Source organism: Lathamus discolor, chromosome 2, assembly GCF_037157495.1.
Source record: "Lathamus discolor isolate bLatDis1 chromosome 2, bLatDis1.hap1, whole genome shotgun sequence".
Lineage (NCBI taxonomy): Eukaryota > Metazoa > Chordata > Aves > Psittaciformes > Psittacidae > Lathamus > Lathamus discolor.
This window is the reverse complement of record NC_088885.1, coordinates 60,088,885-60,108,078: the sequence shown is the minus strand read 5'-3', so window position 1 is coordinate 60,108,078 and position 19,194 is coordinate 60,088,885. Positions and strand designations below refer to the sequence as shown.

Sequence of the window (19,194 nt, the reverse complement as noted above, 5' to 3'; positions counted from 1 at the left end):
ACCTTTCTTACTTAATGCTGCGCCTGTCACAGTCCTCCTTCCATGGAAGTATGGTCCCTGTTCACAGAAAACAAAAGGATTTTGTGCCTTTGCTCCTGGCTTCCTGCAGGAGAGAGCGCTCACAGGCATCTACCATGGCGTCCTGTGTCGCACAAGTTACAGGGATCCGGCCTCCTGGACATAGGGAGAACAAGAAATTAAAATAAAGAACATAAAAACAACGCAAGAGGACAGAGAGTACAGGCAGGTCAGGAACGACAGGTCACATCTCACACTCGTAACGCCACGACTGCTGTGGGGTGGCAGGGCCCTGCTGCAAGGCTCCGAGGTACCACGTGGAATGTCACGTCCGTCCCGTGCCATCAGGGCATCCTCTCCTCCGACGTCCCCTGGGGACAGTGAAAACGATGGCAATCTCCACGCTGCACCGTAGCTGCTGGGTCCACGCTCTGCCTGGCTCTGGTGCTAGTCCCAGGCACAGCTGCCAGCCAAGACACTGTCTCCTGAGGCGGAAGCAGCTGTGGCACCGGAGCCACCGCGGCCCGGCCCCGTGGGGATGGGGCAGAGGATGGCCGCAGCTGCTGTGTCTTCGCTTCCCAGGTCAGGGACTGACGCAGTGCAGGGTGGAGGAGGTGGGTGTCCGTGCAGCTCGCGTCAGGGTCCGCTGGCGCTCCCAGTCCATTCCAGACGGTACGGCGCTGGCTCTTCCTATGCGTTGACCATGCACAGAGCCGACAGCAGGAGATTCAGACAACATTAATCTTCTAGGATGGAGAGAGATGACTTCACAAGGGATAAATAGAACTTTATTTAAATAAACATTTGTGAACATCTTTATACAAATTACAAGTCCCCACACAATCCTCCAGATCTGCCTAAGCACCAAAGCTGCCGGGAGGGCCTTTGAGCAGATCCACCAGGATGTCGAGCAGCTGGCTGTGCTGGTGGTGCAGGTCCCCAGGGATGGCTGCCATCTCATAGCACAGACACGTCTCCACCATCTTGGAGAGCGACACACGGAAATCACGCAGCAGGCGGATGGTGTAGGAGTCTCCCTCCAGCACCAGGAGATCACTGTCTGTCAGGGAGACTGTTGCTCGCCAGCCATCATCTTAGTGGGAAGAAGACAGCAGGTCAGAAGCATGAATGGCGTGGACATGTTCAGCTTGTGCTGGATGCTTGGCCCTCTCCACCACCATGACCAGAGCAGTGCAGGTCCTCCCCCATTGGCTTCATCCCAGAGTCCGGGGACTCAACCGGGCCAACCAGGTCACACAAGAGCCAAGCAGCACGCTACACCCTCAGACTGGGATCCTCCCACTGCTTCAGGAGGCAACTGACTGCACAGCCCATCTGAGCCTGAGGGCCACAGACCCACTGCAGCACTGCCAAAACCCCACAGGCTAAAGCTACACATCCACGGGGAGAAGGGCTTACTCCTCCCCACACACCAGCTATGGCTGCAGGCCAGCTCCACTCCTCATTCCCCACGGATGAACCTTCAGGCACAAGCCTGCTTGTTCAGCCTGCCTACGGTTTGGTTTCCTTGGCACCCTGGGGAGCTACAGCTGAGAACAGCTTGCAAATTGTCACCTCTGTGGCCCCACTACACAATACCTCGTACAAAGCAAGAGACTTAGAAAGCAGGGGAAGATGGTTGGCCAAGGGAAGTAGCTGAGGGGTGGCCACCTTGCATCCCCTTCGGCTGTGGCACAGCTGCAGGAGTGGGGTGCCTGGGGGTCAGGCACGGCATGAGGACCATGCAGTGGTGCAAGACGTGCAGGTGGATGCACCAGCCCCGTGGCTGCCCCAGCACTCACCTCGGACATGGATATCTGTGTCAGTCATGAGCAGCACGGCCAGCGGATGGACCTGGGAGGAGTCCCGCACAAACACCCCACCGTTGGACTTCACCGCCATGAAGTACGTTAGCCAGCGGCTGTACAGCTTGGATGCCTCCCTGCACAGGGGAACAGCTTCGTCAGGTGTGGGACTCTGGTTCTGGCACAGATGCTGGGTGGAGTGGCTCTCCATGGTCACAGGCACAGCCCAATCACCCACCTGTTGATTGTTGACTTGTGGAGCAGAACGGTGCCAGCCTTTGTCCGGTAGGCGTAACTGTTGGGTTTGAATTTCCCCTGACGAGTCACTTTGCCTTGTCTCACCTGGAATGAGAAGAGCATCTCCGTTACCTGCAGAACCAGCAGGCACCACGCATCAGCGGCCAGACTGGCTTCCCACACTACTGTGTCTCCAAGCATGTGTGTATGGGCAAGTATGTTCCTCTACTTTCAGAAGCTCTGCTGTGTTAGCAAAGTATACATATGGGGGTGACCAGAACTGGCAATGACCAAATGCCAGGCAAGGGGGGCAGCAAACAGGAGGAGGAAGATGCCATCTCAACAGCTCCCAGGACAAGCTGCAGGAGGCCAAGCCCAGGTCTGTGCAAACTAGGGTAGCCACTCCTCATGAGGAGTGGTCCAGGGACAGCACTGGAGCAGCAGCAGAAGCACAAGCAGGCAGTGTGCCTGGGATATGTTTCCAAGAGACCGCAAGAACCTCTGGCATCCTCATGCTTCCCCATGCTGCCTGCAGTGACCAGTAAGCACAGGAGAGTGAGAGCAGAGTGGGGAGGTAGTACCTGGATGAGGTTGGGGTAGAGCCCAGCCATGAGGACTCCCTTGACAAGTTCTTCCTCTTCACTGTACTGGTTACATACAGAGGATGGCATGGTACAATCAGATGGGGACGACACCAGGAAGGCTTCATAGAGGTTCTCAGAGAACTGCTTGACAAGGCCTACAGGGAGGAGACAGCCCCAAGGAATGAGACTCACCCTGTCTTTCACCCCACTGAATGAAAGAACCTCAGCAGGGCAGCACCAGCTCTGGCCTCAGAAGCTCAGCCTCAGACAGGAGACATGTCCTGCCCGTGGCCGCGCTGGCACACAGGGTCACATCTGCGCTCCCATGTGCCAAAGTCAGAACCTGCACCCGTTCCAGCAGCCTCCCGCCCTGTCTACCCCATTTCTGCATCATGTTCTTCACCAATGCTTCAGCCTTTACAGGGGACAGAAGGGAGATGCAGGCCTCCGAGACTCACCATTGATGAAGCGAAGGCTGGGGCCATACAGGTAGTAGTCCTGGAGGTAGTTATCCCTGGCACGACTGTCTCTACGCCTCAGCACCTCCTCCCAGCCCGCCACGGCCCTGACAAACGCGAGGTGATCACTGCCACTCTCCCGGCTCAGAACAGCCTTGGCCTGGGAGACAGAAATGTGCGTCAGCCAAGCAGCAGCCCCTTCCCTGCCCACTTCCCACCTTCCTCTAGGAGGAGCTCCTCACCTTGTCCACCTCTGCGCGGTTTTGCAGGCTGCTGCTGAAGGGGTCCCGGGTGAGGCAGGAAACGATGACGAGCAGGGGGTGGAGGCAACGGTAGATGGATGCCAAGACAATGGCCTTTGCCAGCCGAGGATCTGTGGAGATCTGGGCAAGGCGCTTGCCCAAGGTGGTGAGGGCTTCTCGCTGGTCCAGCACTCCTGCAATAGAGCCATCCATGACGGCTTATCCCTCAGCTCCAAGTGGGGACAAAAGTGCTGCTCAGTGGCCTGGGGGAGCCAGGAGAACCCATCTAGTGGGCTTGGAAGATCTGTCATAACCTCCAGGAGAGGGATACGGCATAAGCGACAGCAGTAAGCACCCAGAACCTCCCAGGTCTAACTGACCTGAGGCCAGATGACAATCAACAAGAGCCAAGCTATGAACTCTGGATCACAACCTTCCTTCCTTCCCTGTCATTCCCCTCTTTTCTATTTTTAAACCTTGGGAAGTTCTCACCACTTCTGGAGCAGAGCAGCGTGGGAAATAAGATAGCACCACAACATGTGTGGTTTGGGAAGTCTCTATCAGCTGCCATCCCTAGATAGGGACAGTCCTGCCCAGTCTGTCCCACAGGATCCTGTGCCAGCTCCCACTTCCCATATTTAGACAGCAAACACGTTTTCATCACACCCACACCAGGACACAGCCTTAGCTCACCGATCTCCTGCAGCAAGATCACTGCTTCATCCACAGCTTTGATGTCAGGGCTGTCCAGAGCTTTGGAGAGAAATTCAACGGCCTGCAACACAGCAGGGGGAAGGGAAAAGAAAAAAAAGGGCTTGTTTCCCACACAGGAGCATGGGAGAGCCCTCAGGAGCCCACTGGCCTGCCCCAGGGCCCCAGACTGCAACGGTTCCCTCTTTGTGTGCCTACAGGGATATGAGCTCAGCCCTCATTTCTTGCAGTCTTTTAGACATACTCTGTAATCTAAGTCGTCTCTACATTTCCTGGTTGTAACTTCCCTAGACACCACTGAGAGCATTTAGGAAAGCAAGAACTAAAGTCATCAGCATCGCGGGGTTTTCCTGCTCATGTCTGTGGTCAAATCATGTCTCAAACTGGCACCAGGCAGACTGCTGGTTCACTCGGCTGCAGTCCTGCAGGCAGGTACTGTGCTTACTGTTTTCTCTGGCATGTGGATCTTGGCCTGAACCACCAGGTTCTCCAGTGGGGTGCGCAGGATCTCTGGAACCTGGTAAGTTGGCATCTTGTCCAGGCGGCTGCGTGGGAAGAGGTGATAGGCAAATCCTGACTGACAGCGACCAGCACGCCCTCGCCTCTGCACCACATTTGACTTGGACACCCACACTGTTTCCAGGCAGGACACCTAGGGGAAGAGGCATTAGGCATGAATGCTCTCATAGCTCTCTGTCTTCTTTAAATGCAGCTTTCCATCCAGCCTGCAGGCCTCTAGCAGACCCTCTAGCAGGCAGCAATGTGAAGGCCTTAACTGCGCAGTGCATGGACGAGACCCTGATGCCATCTACTGGACACCTGCCTTGGCTCCACATCACACCACAGAACTCACCAGGGGTTCCTCAAACTGAGACATACCCTGCAAAGCATGGTCACTGCACACCAGTCCTGCTGCCCGCAGCACAGGCACTGCAGGGGCTGCAATGAACTGGATCAAAAGTGGGCAAATATAAGAGGGTTGGGTTTAAACTAGAACTGGTGTTGAAGGTGTGAACTGCCACCCAGCTATGTCACAACACATTCTAGCATGGGGAGGGGAAGGGCAGCAGTGTAGAGCCAGAATGCAGGACCCAGCACCACCAGAAACACGGCCTGAGAGCAGCATACTCCCCCCTCTTAACACTGACTAACAAGCTAAGGCATGTCAAGACAGCTTCAAACAAGAGCAGTGCCTGAATAGGTCAGAGCTGCCCTGCTTTGGCTAGAGAGGTTTATAATGAAATCATAGAAAAAGGCAGAAAGCAAATGGAAAAGCTACAGTGAAACAGAGAGACTGGATGGCTGCAGGATTTGCCTTCGATTTCTTTGAAGACAACAGACTTTTGCCTGCTCAGCAGAAGTCAATGGGGAGCCTGGCAGGGAGCTTAGTAAAGGCAAAATGTTCTCTGAGCGATGAGTCAAACACTCTGTCCCCAAACAGGGACACACCACCAGTGCTTCAGGTTCCTAATGGGAAGTGGCTCTATCATCCCATTAATGGCATCTCAAATGTTGCTCTGAAAACAGCCACTAGCTCCAGTACATTCCAGAAGCAAGAAAGCAGTGGTACCTTGGTCTTTAGATCATAGCGTTCCTCCTTGTGTGTGCCACTGTCCACCACATGGACAATGTCATTGATGGTGATGGAGGTCTCGGCGATGTTGGTAGCCAAGACAATCTTCCTGACACCAGGCGGAGGCCTCTGGAAGATGTTTTGCTGGTCCATCATGGGGATGTTGGAGTGCACTAGGAAATAAAACTAGTCAGTCTTGCTCTGCTGTGCTGCTTTGCAGTACAAGGCCAAGGTACAAGGGCTGAGAATCTCTGCCTTCTTGTACCACTACCTCCCACTTCTAGAAATGTGGGATAGAAATGGGGACACCACTTGTAAATGCTCATTGTCAGCAGTTTCCTGCCAGCCAGACCCCAGGAAAAACCTGGCACACGTCATTTGGAAAAGCTCCATTTCAGCTGCTTCAAACTATGGCTCAACATCAGCAGGAGCCCCAGTCACCTCCCATCCAAGAGACGCCAAGAGCACCACCTGAACATCCCTGGGCCCCAAGCAGAAGGACCACTCCCTCCCACACTCCCCTCCTGCAGCTACCCCTTTTCAAAAGACCCAAGGGCAAGGGAGTGGGGTGTCCTATAACCATTTGGTTTCACTTGGTCAAGAATGGTTAGCAGCAAGGGCCTGTAACTATTCTACATCACACATTTGCCCTATTAGAGATCAGTGATGAGGAGAAATTCCTAGCAGCCACAGGGAACAGCGAGGAAACACAAGAACACACGAGTTTTCACTAAAGAACACCTGCATTTACTGGCAACTGAGCTGCTCAAAGTTGTGCTCCTGGCTGGCTTCATTTGACATTGAAGAGGAAACACAAAACCCAAAGAAACCAACCCGCAAATTCTTATAGCCTTGCAGAGTAATGTTGCCTTTTGGTTTAAAATTTTCCTCCCAAGATAATGAATTCACTAACCTACAGAGTACATCTCCATCCCACAGAACAGGTCTTGATGATCTTTGTAGGCTCAGCATGCAGCTACAGCAAGACAGAATTTGGCAGTTTCCTCCTTGCCTTATTCTGAATTGCTGGAGGCAAACAGGAATCTGGTTTCTTTGATCACATACAGGTTTGGATGGCCTCTGCTAGGAGCAGTTACTTGTGCTTGGCATGCACAATTACACAACAGGTACATACATCAGAGCATACAAGATCGCTCTGCAACAGAGTTCAACATCTGAAGGGGCTCATCAAGTCAACTGGCCTATCCATTCTCCTGAATGCTGGGGAGGAAAGGTCTGGCCCTGCAATCTCACCTGGCAAGACAAGGTACCGGCTGTTCTGAGACCCAAGCATCTCAAGCAGGCGCTGCTGCACTCCTTTGATTTCCTGCCAGCCAGGGAGGAAGCAGAGGATCCCACCTGAAACAGAGCAAGAGTTAAGGAAAAGCGACCTAGAAATCCAAGTGCTCTTCCCCAGCTGCAGACACAGAAACAGCTTCTGCTGCACGAAAGAGACACCCACTATTTGCCCAAGTCCACAGCAACCTTTAGCCCAAGAAACGCAAAGAAAAGAAAGGCCTTGGTCTGTAATGCCCCCTTACCAGCAGATCTCTAAGGAAACCTGCATTATCCGCAGCATGAACGAATGACAGCATCCTGACCTGTATCAGAAGTAGTATGGCCAGCAGGACTAGAGAAGTAACAGTCCCCTTGTACTCAGCACTGGTGAGGCCACACCTTGAATACTGTGCTTAGTTCTGTGCCCCTCACGACAACAGAGACACTGAGGTGCTGGAGCAGATCCAGAGAAGAGCAATGAAGCCAGTGAAGGGTCTGGAGCACAAGGCTTATGAGGAAAGGCTGAGGAAACTGGGGTTGTTTAGCCTGGAGAAGAGAAGGCTCAAGGGGGACCTCACTGCTCTCTATAACTACCTGAGGTTGTAGCGAAGTGAGGGTTGGTCTCTTCCCTCAAGTAAGAACTGACAGGACAAAAGGTAATGGCCTCAAGCTGCACCAGGGGAGGTTTAGACTGGATATTGGGAAAAAATTTCTTGACCAAAAGGGTAATCAGGCACTGGAACAAGCTGCCCAGGGCAGTGCTCGAATCACTGCCTCTGGAAATGCTCAAAAAGCATGCAGATGAAGCCCTCAGTGACGTGGTTTAGTGGGGGACTTGGCAGTCCTGGGGTAACGGTTGGACTTTATAACCTTAAAAGATCTTTTCCAACCTAGTTGATTATGTGATGACAGATTCAGACATTATACAAAATGAGACCCAGGGAAACATTTGTCTAGACTTCAGACTTGCTATGCAGTATCTACTTCTGTGAGCTCATTAGGACAAGGTTTTGTAGGCAGAAAAAAATCAAAGCCACAGGCAGTTTGAGAGGCAATACCTACTGCCTTTGAAATACTTAAAACTCTTAGAAGTCATCTGAGAGTCCTGCCTTCTTCACAAAAACCTCCCAGGCGAAGTATTTAACAGGGATGGGCCTCCAATACAGAAAAATAACTAAATTGCACAGCACAAGGTTGCAAATGCTGGAGCACAGACAAGTCTTGCCCTTCTTCCCCCATCCTGCCAGAACAGCTGCATCCTGGGACCCTAACACTGCAGCACTGAAGACTCATATAATGTCTTAGCCAGATTCAGAACCAGCTCATGACACACTGCTTGAGACTACTCAGTTAAACAGGAATTCCAGGTGGCCTTGCAGAAGTCAGCTCAGCATCACGTTCTCTCTGTGAACAGTCTGAGCTCTGCAAGGTACTCTCCGCCACTGCAAAAGGAAAGGGCACACAGGCAAGACAGAACCTACCTGGCTCTCCATGGGCATCAATCTGGAGTACGAGGTCAGTGATGAGATCAAGATCAAGGACACATTCATCATCCGATTGCTGGATAGAACAGGATGACACATGCAGATAAATAAGCAGCAATCTAGCAGAGAGCAGAAAGGCACACAGCTTCCCAGAGCATCTTCTGGAGAGAACAAATGCCTGTACTTGGACAGTTTGCCCAAGACTAGGAGCCAGGAACCTCAGGAGCCTTGTTTTGGCTCCATCTGGAACCTGCTCTGGTCACAACTGCTGCCAGTTTCCTCTGCTGCGCAGTGAGAATATACAGTCTTTTCCTTCTCCAGACTTGGAAGCTAACCAAGATTTGTGTACCTCTACTGAACAATACCTAACAAGTAACAAAAATTAACATGAAATTCTGGGGGACAGAACTGTGCCATATGCACCTGGGACTTCAAAGCCACCGGGCACAGAGTAGCAGTTTTTAAATCCCTCAGTAATTTGGAACACACCTATTAGGCCAGCTTAAAGAGCACAGGTAAAAAAACCCATCCGCAACAGAAAGATTGCCCTGAAGGCACCGGGACACCCTGGGCAAGTTTGCTGCTGAGACAAAACTGGGAGAAGTGGCTGATCTACCAGATGGCTGCTCAGCCACAGGGAGGGACTGCTACAGGCTGCAGAAATGGGCTGACAAGCTTCTAGTCCAGCAGGCTGGACCAGCTAATGTCTAGAGGGCACTGACAACCTCAATGATTCTGTAACTCCACAACCCACAACTGAAGTGAAATTACCCACAGCAAAGAGTATGTGTCTGGAGGGCATTTTCCAGAGGCACAATAAGATTAGCTGCAGTCAGGGAATTCGGTCACACAGGTCGGTGAGCACTTAGGTAACAGACTGCTGGGAAGTCTTGGACCAGGCTTGCACAGAGTATGCAAACATTCAAATCTGCATCTATGTATATACATAGGGAAGTACAATGAGCTGTTAGCTTACTCAAATATAAACAACCTTCTCATTAAAGAGGGACAAAAGTAACTTAGGCCCAAATCTGAAGTCATCTTTATCCATAATTTAATCAAAATACTCTGGGATTCTACTAAGCTGACTTTACCTCATGAGCGTTGAGGTGGAATTAAAGCTCAACAAACACTGTCCAACAACTGCAGGGAAGAGGGAGCAGTTCCAAGCCCAAACCCTCCCCTGATGACATGCCAGAAGTCAGTGCCTCACCCAAGGGAAACAGCTTAACCCACTCACCCACCTTGATCTCATAGTGCCGGTGTCGGTGCCGGCCCAGCTTGGCCAAGATCTCCTCCAGATAGTATTCCTTCACTGGGTACATGAAACCCGGCACCTTGACCACAGGGCAATCCCCAAAATAATGTGAGAAACGTTGATTGTCTCCTGTGGCACTCATTAAGACCAGGCGCAAGTCAGGGTTAAGCTTCTGGATGCCCTTGAGCAAGATGAGCAGGAAATCAGTGTTGACATCTCGCTCGTGGACCTCATCGACCACAACGTGGCTGACACCCTCCAGGCTGGGGTTCCCCTGCAGCTTCCGCAGCAGGATGCCCACGGTGCAGAAGAGGAGGGCTCCTCCCCTGGCAGGTGGCTTGCTCTCCAGTCGCACCTGGTAGCCCACGTTCTTCCTCATGTTGGGACCCAACTCTTGTGCCACACGCTGGGCAACTGATATGGCGCTGATCCTCCTTGGCTGGGTGATCACTACGTTGCAGCGGGCACCACGTCCCTCCAGGATGTAGTGTTCCAGCAGGAGCTGAGGGATCCTGGTGGTTTTACCACAGCCTGTATCTCCTGCTATTACCACGACAGGGTTCTGCTCAATGGCTGATAGGATGGTGTCCTTGTGAGGATCTACTGGCAGTGGGTGGCTCTCCTGCCACGAGGATCCTCTCCTTTTCCAGAGAGCCAGGAGATTCTGGCTAAGGCGTACTTCTTCTGCTTCCAACATAGGTATATATGTCTTCCCTGTGATTGCATCACTTATGGCACCAGATTCCTTGCTCAGATTCATCATGTCATCTGCAATCCGGGGCCTAGATTCCCTGATGTCCACTGGATACTGGGAGAGACAGAGAAAGTTGTCAGGGACAAAAAGATTAGTACTGGTCCCAAGAAGGACCGGAAGGAAGAAGTGCCTGGAACAGATTCAGCCTGACTGGCTTTGCAGTCACCATGAAGTTTTGCCAAAGTTTTGTCAGATTTTAGGTGACTCAACCACTTACATTCTGAACTGAGGTTATTTAAAATGAGAATTATCTTGGGCAGCTCTCTGCATTTTCCTCATTGCATCCCCTATTTTAAGAGGGGTATTAATGCTGACAAGCACAAAACAGTAACTTAAGCTTTCTAAGGCAGTGGCTACACTGCACACAAGTGACTCAATGGCCCCTCAAAGACAGCCTTTGGAAACTATCAAGTTACACCACCACCCTTCCCCCCCTCAGGAAGCCCAGACATGTAACTCGCACAAAACATAAGCATTCAGCTAAGCCAGAAATATTCTATCTTGGCAGAAGAAAAAACAGAAGTCCCACATCCCACAGGAAGAACTAAAAGAACCAACAACAGGTCACAAATTGTCAAGAACACAAATCAAAGCATTGGCCCAGATGTTTGCAGAATTAAAAGTTCAGCTACAAATCAGTACTTCTGGATTCAGCCTCATTCAGAGTCACAGAGCCCTCCCTTTCACGCACAGTGTGACAGCTCACGTTCATGAAAGCATGGTAGGCAGACCAAGTTCCTTCAAGATGCTGCTGGTTTTCCAACATTTTTCACCCTTAGTTCAGTCACTTACAGCAGGTTATTCAGAAGCAGCTGCTGTCTTCCTCAGTCCTGGCTTTTAGTGAATGGCCTTTAGTGAATGGCCTACAAAGGATATTCACTACTGCTTGTTTGCTTTATGGCCTCTCTAAAGATATTGTAAAGATCACCCGAGATCTTTACTGTTCAAGCCCAAGCGTACCACATCAGTGACTTGCCAACTTCCAAGTGCAGGCATTATTTTCCACAACTTCAATAAGCTCCACACGTTTGCACTGAGCTATGATCAACATCATCTTACCTTAGTGCTAACTCCTGCTTTGACAGTGAATGCTACCTAGGAACATTTTCTTGGCACTGCTTCAGCTCCCATGGGTGTCTGTGCATCACCTGTCCACCAGGAAGAGGGATCTCCTGGGTGGAAGCTCCACCAGCTGCCTGGGGACCTGCACCCACCACTAACATACAACATTGTGAGAGACGCTGCTAAGGGGAATGTCCTAGTACTAATACCCGGTCCTTGTAAAGCTACAGGGCACAACAACAAAAGAGTTTAATGGAACCAATGCCTGCACAAGGCAGCATTCATAAGCTTACAAAGGAGACCAGAAGTGCACTCTGTAACAACCCAAAAGCAAAATAATGCACACAAACACCACAGATGCATATAGAGAAGGCCCACTGTCCAGAATGGGCCTTCCTTCCCCAAAGGTCAGCAAAGACTGATCAGGGTTTGTGGCAATCTATCAAGCCATGAATTCCCTCAACATTCTAACACGAAGCTTTCAATCACATGTAATTCCTGAAGTTAAACAGGATAAGCCAAAGGTAATTCTCAGACAGCTGAGCAGGCCTTACATGATTCAGATAGTTCTCAATCTTACGCAGGGTTGCCTCAGGGACTTTGATGTGGCAGGGTTTCCGCTGGTTCTCACCAAGCTCCCGCAGTGAAGTCATGTTGTACATAGCATGGCTGAGGGGGTTGTTGTTCTTGTCCACCAAGCCAAGGCTCTGCAGAGGAGGAGGCAAACAATGCTGTCAGGTACAAGACTGCTGCATATAAAGTGTTGGTATATAGAGCATGTGGGTCCTACATGTTTGATTAAACTCACTCCTTACCCTATATCCCAAATCCATCTCTTCCTGCTTTAGCCATAGCAAGAAACAAAACATGATCTCACCCTAACTCACCAGTGAAAAAGACACACTGGAGCCAACCTGCTCCCAACACAATGCTCAAACAAAGGTCTTAAACAGACCCACCAAAGAAACAGGAGTCACAACTCTATCTGACAAAACCCTCTTGCAAGGGCTGGTAGCTCTCTTGCTATGGTACTGATACGTTGTACCAAGTCAACAGTAAGTCCTACACCATTCTTGGATGTCCCTTCTGCTGACTCTAGGGTCTGCTGCAAAATGTTTGGATTAGTTCACCTACAAGAATGAGAAGATACATCTGACTCAGTAAACAGCAGCAAGGTAGCAAAGAGAACAAGCTAACGCTTCCAGGTGATCCCTACGTATCAGTATTTGCTGAGGGCTCAAAACAAGCGTAACAGCCTTCAGAGGTCAGACACTGAATGGGTACCACAGCAGCACGCCCTGAATCCTAAGATTTGGAAATCCATGTTTATTAAACAAGAAGTCAAGGATTAGAAAGTTTCAGGCATCACTCTGCTCAAAAATGGAAGTCAGGTGCAAGGAGCCTCTACTCAGACCAGTTGATACAGAATGTAGGAGCTATATGCACTTACCTTCAGCTTCTGGCAGGCCAGTGCTGCTGCTTTGTTTTCTGCCTCCACCTTGCGACGGCCTTTGGCAGCAAAAGTCATGGGACAGGGCCAGCGGAGCGTGAGCTTGCAGATCTTGGTCTTGGTGCCTACTGTACGGAACTGCATGTATTCCTAAGAGACACATCAAAAACAACGGACGTGGGGAGGTACATAACTAGGCAGGCATTTCCAAATACACCTCAATGCTTTTGGGCAGAGCTTAATTTGCTGGGGTTTTTTGTTTGTTTGCTTCGATTTTCTTTTAAACAGTTCAGTAGAACAGGTTTACTACCCAGATGAACCCCCTCAGCTCAGAAGGCACTGGCTACACAAAAGTGAGAGCAGGCAGCTGTGTGGAGAACATCACTGAAAGCCTGTGGGGTGGAGCACAGCTACTGTTTGCTAAGCACATAAGGTCTGGAAAGGAGGTGGGTGACACATACCAAGGAGGAGGATCACTGGATACTGGCAAGAATTGAGTTATGGAAAGATTCCACCAGCACAGAAATTACACATTGCTCCAAGTAACCGAACTTGTGTTTGTTGCAGATATATAAGGAAATGCAAACCTACTGCCTTCAAAAATATTCCCCTTAATTCAGACAGCTGCTCCTCTATTGCCCTGGCCTCAAGTAACAACATTCCTCATGTTTCTATTAAAATATTCCCTCAATTCTCACCGCTAAGTCTTTTCCTTGCTCTTCAGGCTGATTTTTCTAAACCTATTCTTAATTTCCATTCTCACCCTAGTTCCCAACTGCCCCCCCAAAGCATCCAAAGTGACTCCAGTTGGAGTCTTCGAGCTTCATCCCTGGCACGAGTCAAACAGCACCTTACCTTGACTGTGGAAGAAGAGGTTGCAATCTGAATCACTTGGGCCAGGAGATTTTTGGGAAGTGGGAACTGCGTCAGGGCACGGATGGCAGTGTTGTCATCTGTCATTTCAATGGAACTGCCTCCTCGGCTAGATGGAACATGGGAATAGTTGATATACAAATATCTGCTCCGTGCTCAGACCTACCTCACTTTATGTCTCCTACTGAGGTCCTGAAACTAAGTAGTTAAAGGCACAGATAATTCTTGATCATCTGGAAAGTCAAGCTGTATCTTGCTACTGAAATCTGTCAGTCATGTAACAATCACCCAGATCAGCAATGCCACCTACCAAAAAGCAATTAAACCTTTAGACTAACACTTCAAACCTCACAACACCAACAGCTTTTAACAGATTTAATTAATAACTCTGAATACAAAGAGCATCCCTAAAACCAACCTCTACCATCAGGTCCTTAGAGATTTTACTCCCGTTGACTATTAAAAATCCAAGATTTGTGCTCATAAATATGAAGTCAAGCAAGCAACTATGGTGATGAAAAGGAGCAGGTTCAATATTGCCCTCAAAACCAGGGTGGTCAAAAAAGGTCTAAGTGCAAAATTTCTAAGAACAGAAATCATTTTAGACCCAAAAGTGTCAGGCAGGTAGGTAATAAGTAGGCAGCAATCTATCCAGAGGGAAAGACCCCAGAGAAGAAGCCTACGCATCCCCTCATGAGGACAGTCAGGCATGAAACCAGGCTGCCTGGCTACTGCTCCCATAGGAATGGTGCAGTAGCCAGTGTTCAGCCCCTCTACAGGGCTCACCAGCAACGTGGGAAGCCGCAGCTCAACTATGTTGAACTGCACAGGTGTACAAGCCACCAAAGTCTCCCATTTACTGCCTTGGTTTTGTAGCTACCAGTGCAGACATACCTTGCATCTCTGCCTGGGGTTCGAGCATCCGGATGCGCCATAGGCAGATAATCAGAAACATCAATTGCTTCTTCTTCCAGCTCTCCTTCCTCCAGTTCCCCTTCCTCTAGCTCCCCTTCCTCCAGCTCCTCTCTTCTCATTGCTTTAGGCATCCTGCCCTGTTCCATGGGCTGGATGGCATCATCTGGCTCCATCCGTCGCCAGCAGGTTGACAAGTCAGCAAGAGATGGTCCAGACTTGGAGCGCCACTTTCCCTCTGAGCACCACCTCTCATCCGGACAGCCAAGCTGGTCAGCAAGGAGACGGTATTTTGCAGCATCAAAGAGCTCATTTCTGGGCCCCAGCAAACCCCAGCCCTGCAACAGAGAAATGCATTCATTGTTAGTTGCAGTAAAGAGATAGAAGTGTTCAAGGCCAGTCTGCACGGCGCTTGGAGCAGGCTGCTCTAGCGGATGATGTCCCTGCCTGTGGCAGGGCAGTTGGAACTGGATCGTCTTTAAAGTCCACTCCAACCCAAACTACTATGTGATTCTATGAACTGCAGGAAACCAAAACACATCTGGTAAAGGAGAGAAATGCAGAAGCAACTTCTTAATATCCCACAGAAAAAGAGAGAAAGAAAAAGAGAGAAAGAAAAAGGACTTCCAGAAACTTAAAGCTTTTCTTGTACCATTATTTCTTAAGAAAGGGAATCTGTTCACTAACTTCACTTCCCAGGGCATAACTGCTTAGCATCTCATGGCTTGTTAGAAAGGGTGGGCCAAGATTTATCAATATTTTACTATCAACTATATTTAGCATACTGAAGTTTTGAAACCTACCTTGGAGGATTAAATGCATATCTCTTTGGAAAGCCTAGTCTAAACAAGCATAACCTGGAATAACACAAGATGGGAATTCAGGGAATGGTTCATCTCCTTTCATTTCACAGGAACAGTTATTTGTATAAGCAGTAGTACAACCTCCCTAACCTAGTGGCTTTTGAAACAGAATAGTTCCTAATCACTGCTGGCCTACCACCTGCATTTAGGACTGAACCTTACATGAAGCTCCAAGCATACCTAAAGTGCAACATGTGCCATGTTTTACCAGACCACTGCAATAAATTAGAAGTTACATCTTTAGGCCTTTCAATGCCCATGTATCGCAGAAGACTGCCTTATTTCATGCTGTAGGAGTGCCTCAGACAGCAAGAATTCACTTTGCCAGCTGCTGTACTCTAAGCCACTACATTCAGACACTCTCTGCACCAGTTAGATACTACCACTTATCTTGAACTGATGACTATTTATTTAAAGCATTTGTAGCTATTTCTGTAGCTTCCCATCATGAGCATCTTCTGTTAGGTTACAGGTTTAGCTGGCAAAGCACCAAAGTTAAAGCTCTGTATGCTGGATCTGTGGCTTCAGAGTGCTGAGGTTTTAAACTTCTACACTGAAGTATGGTTTACCCATTTTCAAAATCTGGGGAAAAACGTAGTGTAAGCGTAGGTAAGAATTTTTTTCCCTTGAAAACCTGCAGGCTCTCAAAGAAATTAGGGAACAATGTTTTTGTTGTGCACTGACTAGTGAGGCTGAAACAAGAATATATTTCCAGTGAATGAGCATCAACCATGCTTCAGGTGGAATGAAGTCAGTCAGTGAAACAGCTTTTGCTAATCACAGAATTAAAGAAACCAGCCTAGAAACAGGGGCCAACTGAAGAAAGTTTCATGCTGCAATTCTTAACTTCTGAAGGCTAGTTATTTCTTATTGTAGCTTTCTTGATTTACAAGCAAATCAAAAAGCTCTTGTATTGTTAGAGCATCTGTAGCATCTTTTCTAAGCTCCTTAGTGGGAAAATATCACTGTTCTTACTACATACATGAATGGGAAACTCCAAAGCCAACTTTCTTGAGGTTAGAGACAACAGTCAGTGGCAGAGCTGAAGACAAAACTGCATCTTATTCTCAGCTATGTAACACTATCTTCAACGTGACATTTATAACTACTGTAATTGCCTGATACTGGCAGTGCACAAATATCGACTGTTTCCAGCCATAAAACAGCAGCAGATTATTATAACTTTAAAAGAGTAATCGTAAAACAGAATGTGATCACCACACTATGGCTTACATAAAGAAGAAACAACAGCCTCCAAGTACTGCACTTGCAAACACATACTGATAGCTTGACACAAGTGTAAGTTAGTGAACAGTAACAGCAAATATACCTGAGGGAAGCTCTACCAGCCACAGATGCTGAGACTAAGATAAAAGCTGATTATGGTCTAGGACATAACGAACAAAGGTCAGAACTCAATTTAGTGAGTTCATACCTGGCTGAAGCAAGTGGGCTTTTAAGCTCAAATGGATTCAGAGAGCTCTAGACTTCACCCTCTACCCCTGATTAACAGACATGCCAATTAAGAAAGGGAACAGGTAAAAAGAGAGAAAAGTCAGAAATTACATTGCCAAAATGGACGAGGCCTGCACACTCAAAGGCCTGTTTGCTCAAGACAAAGAGGAGCATAAGCTCACCTTGAAGAGCTGACATGCTGCAGCTGCTGCCTGCCTCTCAGCATCGATCTTCTTGGTCCCATAGCCTTCCACTTCCACATTCTTAGGCCACTTTATATGCAGAGTGACTTTCTGAAAAGCAAATATAAGCAGCAAAGTGAGACAGTAGAGAATAATTCCTCTCCTCCATCAGGAGCATACCTACTTCAAGCATCTCTGAACTCTGGGCAAATAAGAGAACTACAAATGAAAAATCTCAAACAAACCACTTGTTTGGTCACTTTTATGGGAAGCTCCATTCCAGTCTTGTAGAAAGAAAAGCCTGAAAAAGGGACAGGAGTTGCTCACAGTCACACAGAAGCTACAGGGCTGGGCCAGACCCAGAAGCCAGGCTGACTGCCAGCACAGTGCCACACACTCCAGGCCGGAGTTTCACAGGCTGCAATGTGGCAGCTCAGAGGAATCAAATGCCAACAGCTCATTACAAGAACAATTCAGATTCAGTTAACTGTTCTTATGTATAGTGCAGCATACCAGACCATGCCTGAGAAGCACCATTCACCCTCCAACACATTTCCAATTGTACTGGCAAGCAAATCTTCCTAACTGCTTCCTTATTCTAATTTTAACCAGCAGCACACTGTACCACAGCTACACAGGCTACCATACTCATTGGGCACATGGGAACCCAGCCTTCAGTACATGCTGCCCAACACAAGCTATTAAGAGAACTAACAGTACCACCAGAGCTCCTCTTACACCAGTGCAGGTGGATGAGAGCAGCTGAAAAACCTGCAGAGGCAAAGAATGCTGAGAGTTGAACCCTGTCCTTTAAAAAAAAAAAAAAAAAAAACAACACTCCAGATCAGGAACTCGTTCTGCTCCTGGCCCTGCAGATGCTGTAGCTGAGTTTCTGCAAGGCTCAAAGGAGGGAAATGCCTAAGGAATTCTCTCCTGTTTCTACAGCGAAGATGAAAGGTGGCATTTCAGTCTGCTGGGAAAACCCCACCTATAAGGCTAGCAAAAAGGCTCCTGACTTTTCAACAGTCTACAGCTGGCTGGCTGCCTGCCAGCCATCTGAATCTCATCTTGCTGTAGGAAATTGCTGCGTACCTTTGCCTAGGGGCTAGGCATGAAAAGGCACAGCTCTGATGAGAAAAAAAATTGTCTCATGAAGGCCAAGTTACTTGGTGCTCATGAAAAAAACCTTGTTCGCTTCCAACTGAGACTTTTCCAGGTTGTCTCACCCATCCTTCCATTCCCAGACACTTTCTGGGTTGTTGGGTTTTGGTTATGTTTGGAGGTTTTTTTGTGATCCTCATTTTTCATAAGAGCTCCTTTTTTAGTTGTTGTTTTTGTTTTTAATCTGAAGTTATCCTCAACGTTAATCTATTAAGCACTAACAAGAACGTGAACTGATTACACAAACTAAAATGATGAAGCATTGGTTATGTTATTCTAAAGTTTAAGTTAGGAAACTGCATTACTGCTCAAGGAAGAAGCAAGAAAAAACAACCCACAAATAAAAAAGGAACTCTAAAGTAATTATTACTTACGTATTGCATAAAATGCACGGATGCTTAAAAAGGATGTGGTAATAAAAACTGTCTGGGAAATTTCAGACAGAATGCTATTGGAAAATGTTTATCCATCAGAACTGAATCTTTTCCTGGAATGTATGTTACAGTTAAACTTCATCTGGAAAGTGCTCTCAGCAATAGAAGGAGAGCTGGTATGATAAAAGAAGGCAAGGCCTTGAATAGAGAGCACCCATCGGTTAAGAACTTCTGCTCCGTTTATAGCAGAAGTTTATAGCAGTTTTGGATCTGGGCCTCTCACATCCCAGTAAGAGCTCAAACCACTTGGCGAACTGCTTGGAACTCCTCTGCTTCATTTCACAAAAAAGAAAAAGGAGTCTGTATTTCATTTTGCCCTTAAGTAGGATTAGAAGCCTCCCTTCACTGCAAACAAATTCTTCTTTGCTGATTGCAACTTAATATTGTAGGCTTAGGCATT

At 48.4% G+C, this 19,194-nt stretch overlaps 1 protein-coding gene across 4 annotated transcripts in view; it reads right to left on the bottom strand.

Annotated features, from left to right (window-relative positions):
* Nucleotides 1–784: 784 nt before the first annotated feature.
* DHX30 (DExH-box helicase 30) overlaps nucleotides 785–19,194 on the bottom strand; it is a 34,575-nt gene continuing 16,165 nt past the window's right edge. For all 4 annotated transcript variants that reach the window (XM_065667025.1, XM_065667026.1, XM_065667027.1 and 1 more), the window contains 17 exons: nucleotides 17,200–17,310; nucleotides 14,682–15,037; nucleotides 13,770–13,896; nucleotides 12,915–13,064; nucleotides 12,019–12,171; nucleotides 9,635–10,456; nucleotides 8,388–8,466; nucleotides 6,883–6,987; nucleotides 5,626–5,801; nucleotides 4,501–4,707; nucleotides 4,038–4,119; nucleotides 3,345–3,538; nucleotides 3,103–3,262; nucleotides 2,642–2,799; nucleotides 2,062–2,165; nucleotides 1,821–1,960; nucleotides 785–1,111 (listed from right to left, as the gene is read on the bottom strand). In XM_065667025.1, coding sequence (XP_065523097.1) covers nucleotides 876–1,111; nucleotides 1,821–1,960; nucleotides 2,062–2,165; nucleotides 2,642–2,799; nucleotides 3,103–3,262; nucleotides 3,345–3,538; nucleotides 4,038–4,119; nucleotides 4,501–4,707; nucleotides 5,626–5,801; nucleotides 6,883–6,987; nucleotides 8,388–8,466; nucleotides 9,635–10,456; nucleotides 12,019–12,171; nucleotides 12,915–13,064; nucleotides 13,770–13,896; nucleotides 14,682–15,037; nucleotides 17,200–17,310 — 3,360 coding nt within the window. In that variant the 3' untranslated portion in view covers nucleotides 785–875. The remainder of the gene's footprint in view (nucleotides 1,112–1,820; nucleotides 1,961–2,061; nucleotides 2,166–2,641; nucleotides 2,800–3,102; nucleotides 3,263–3,344; nucleotides 3,539–4,037; nucleotides 4,120–4,500; nucleotides 4,708–5,625; nucleotides 5,802–6,882; nucleotides 6,988–8,387; nucleotides 8,467–9,634; nucleotides 10,457–12,018; nucleotides 12,172–12,914; nucleotides 13,065–13,769; nucleotides 13,897–14,681; nucleotides 15,038–17,199; nucleotides 17,311–19,194) is intronic.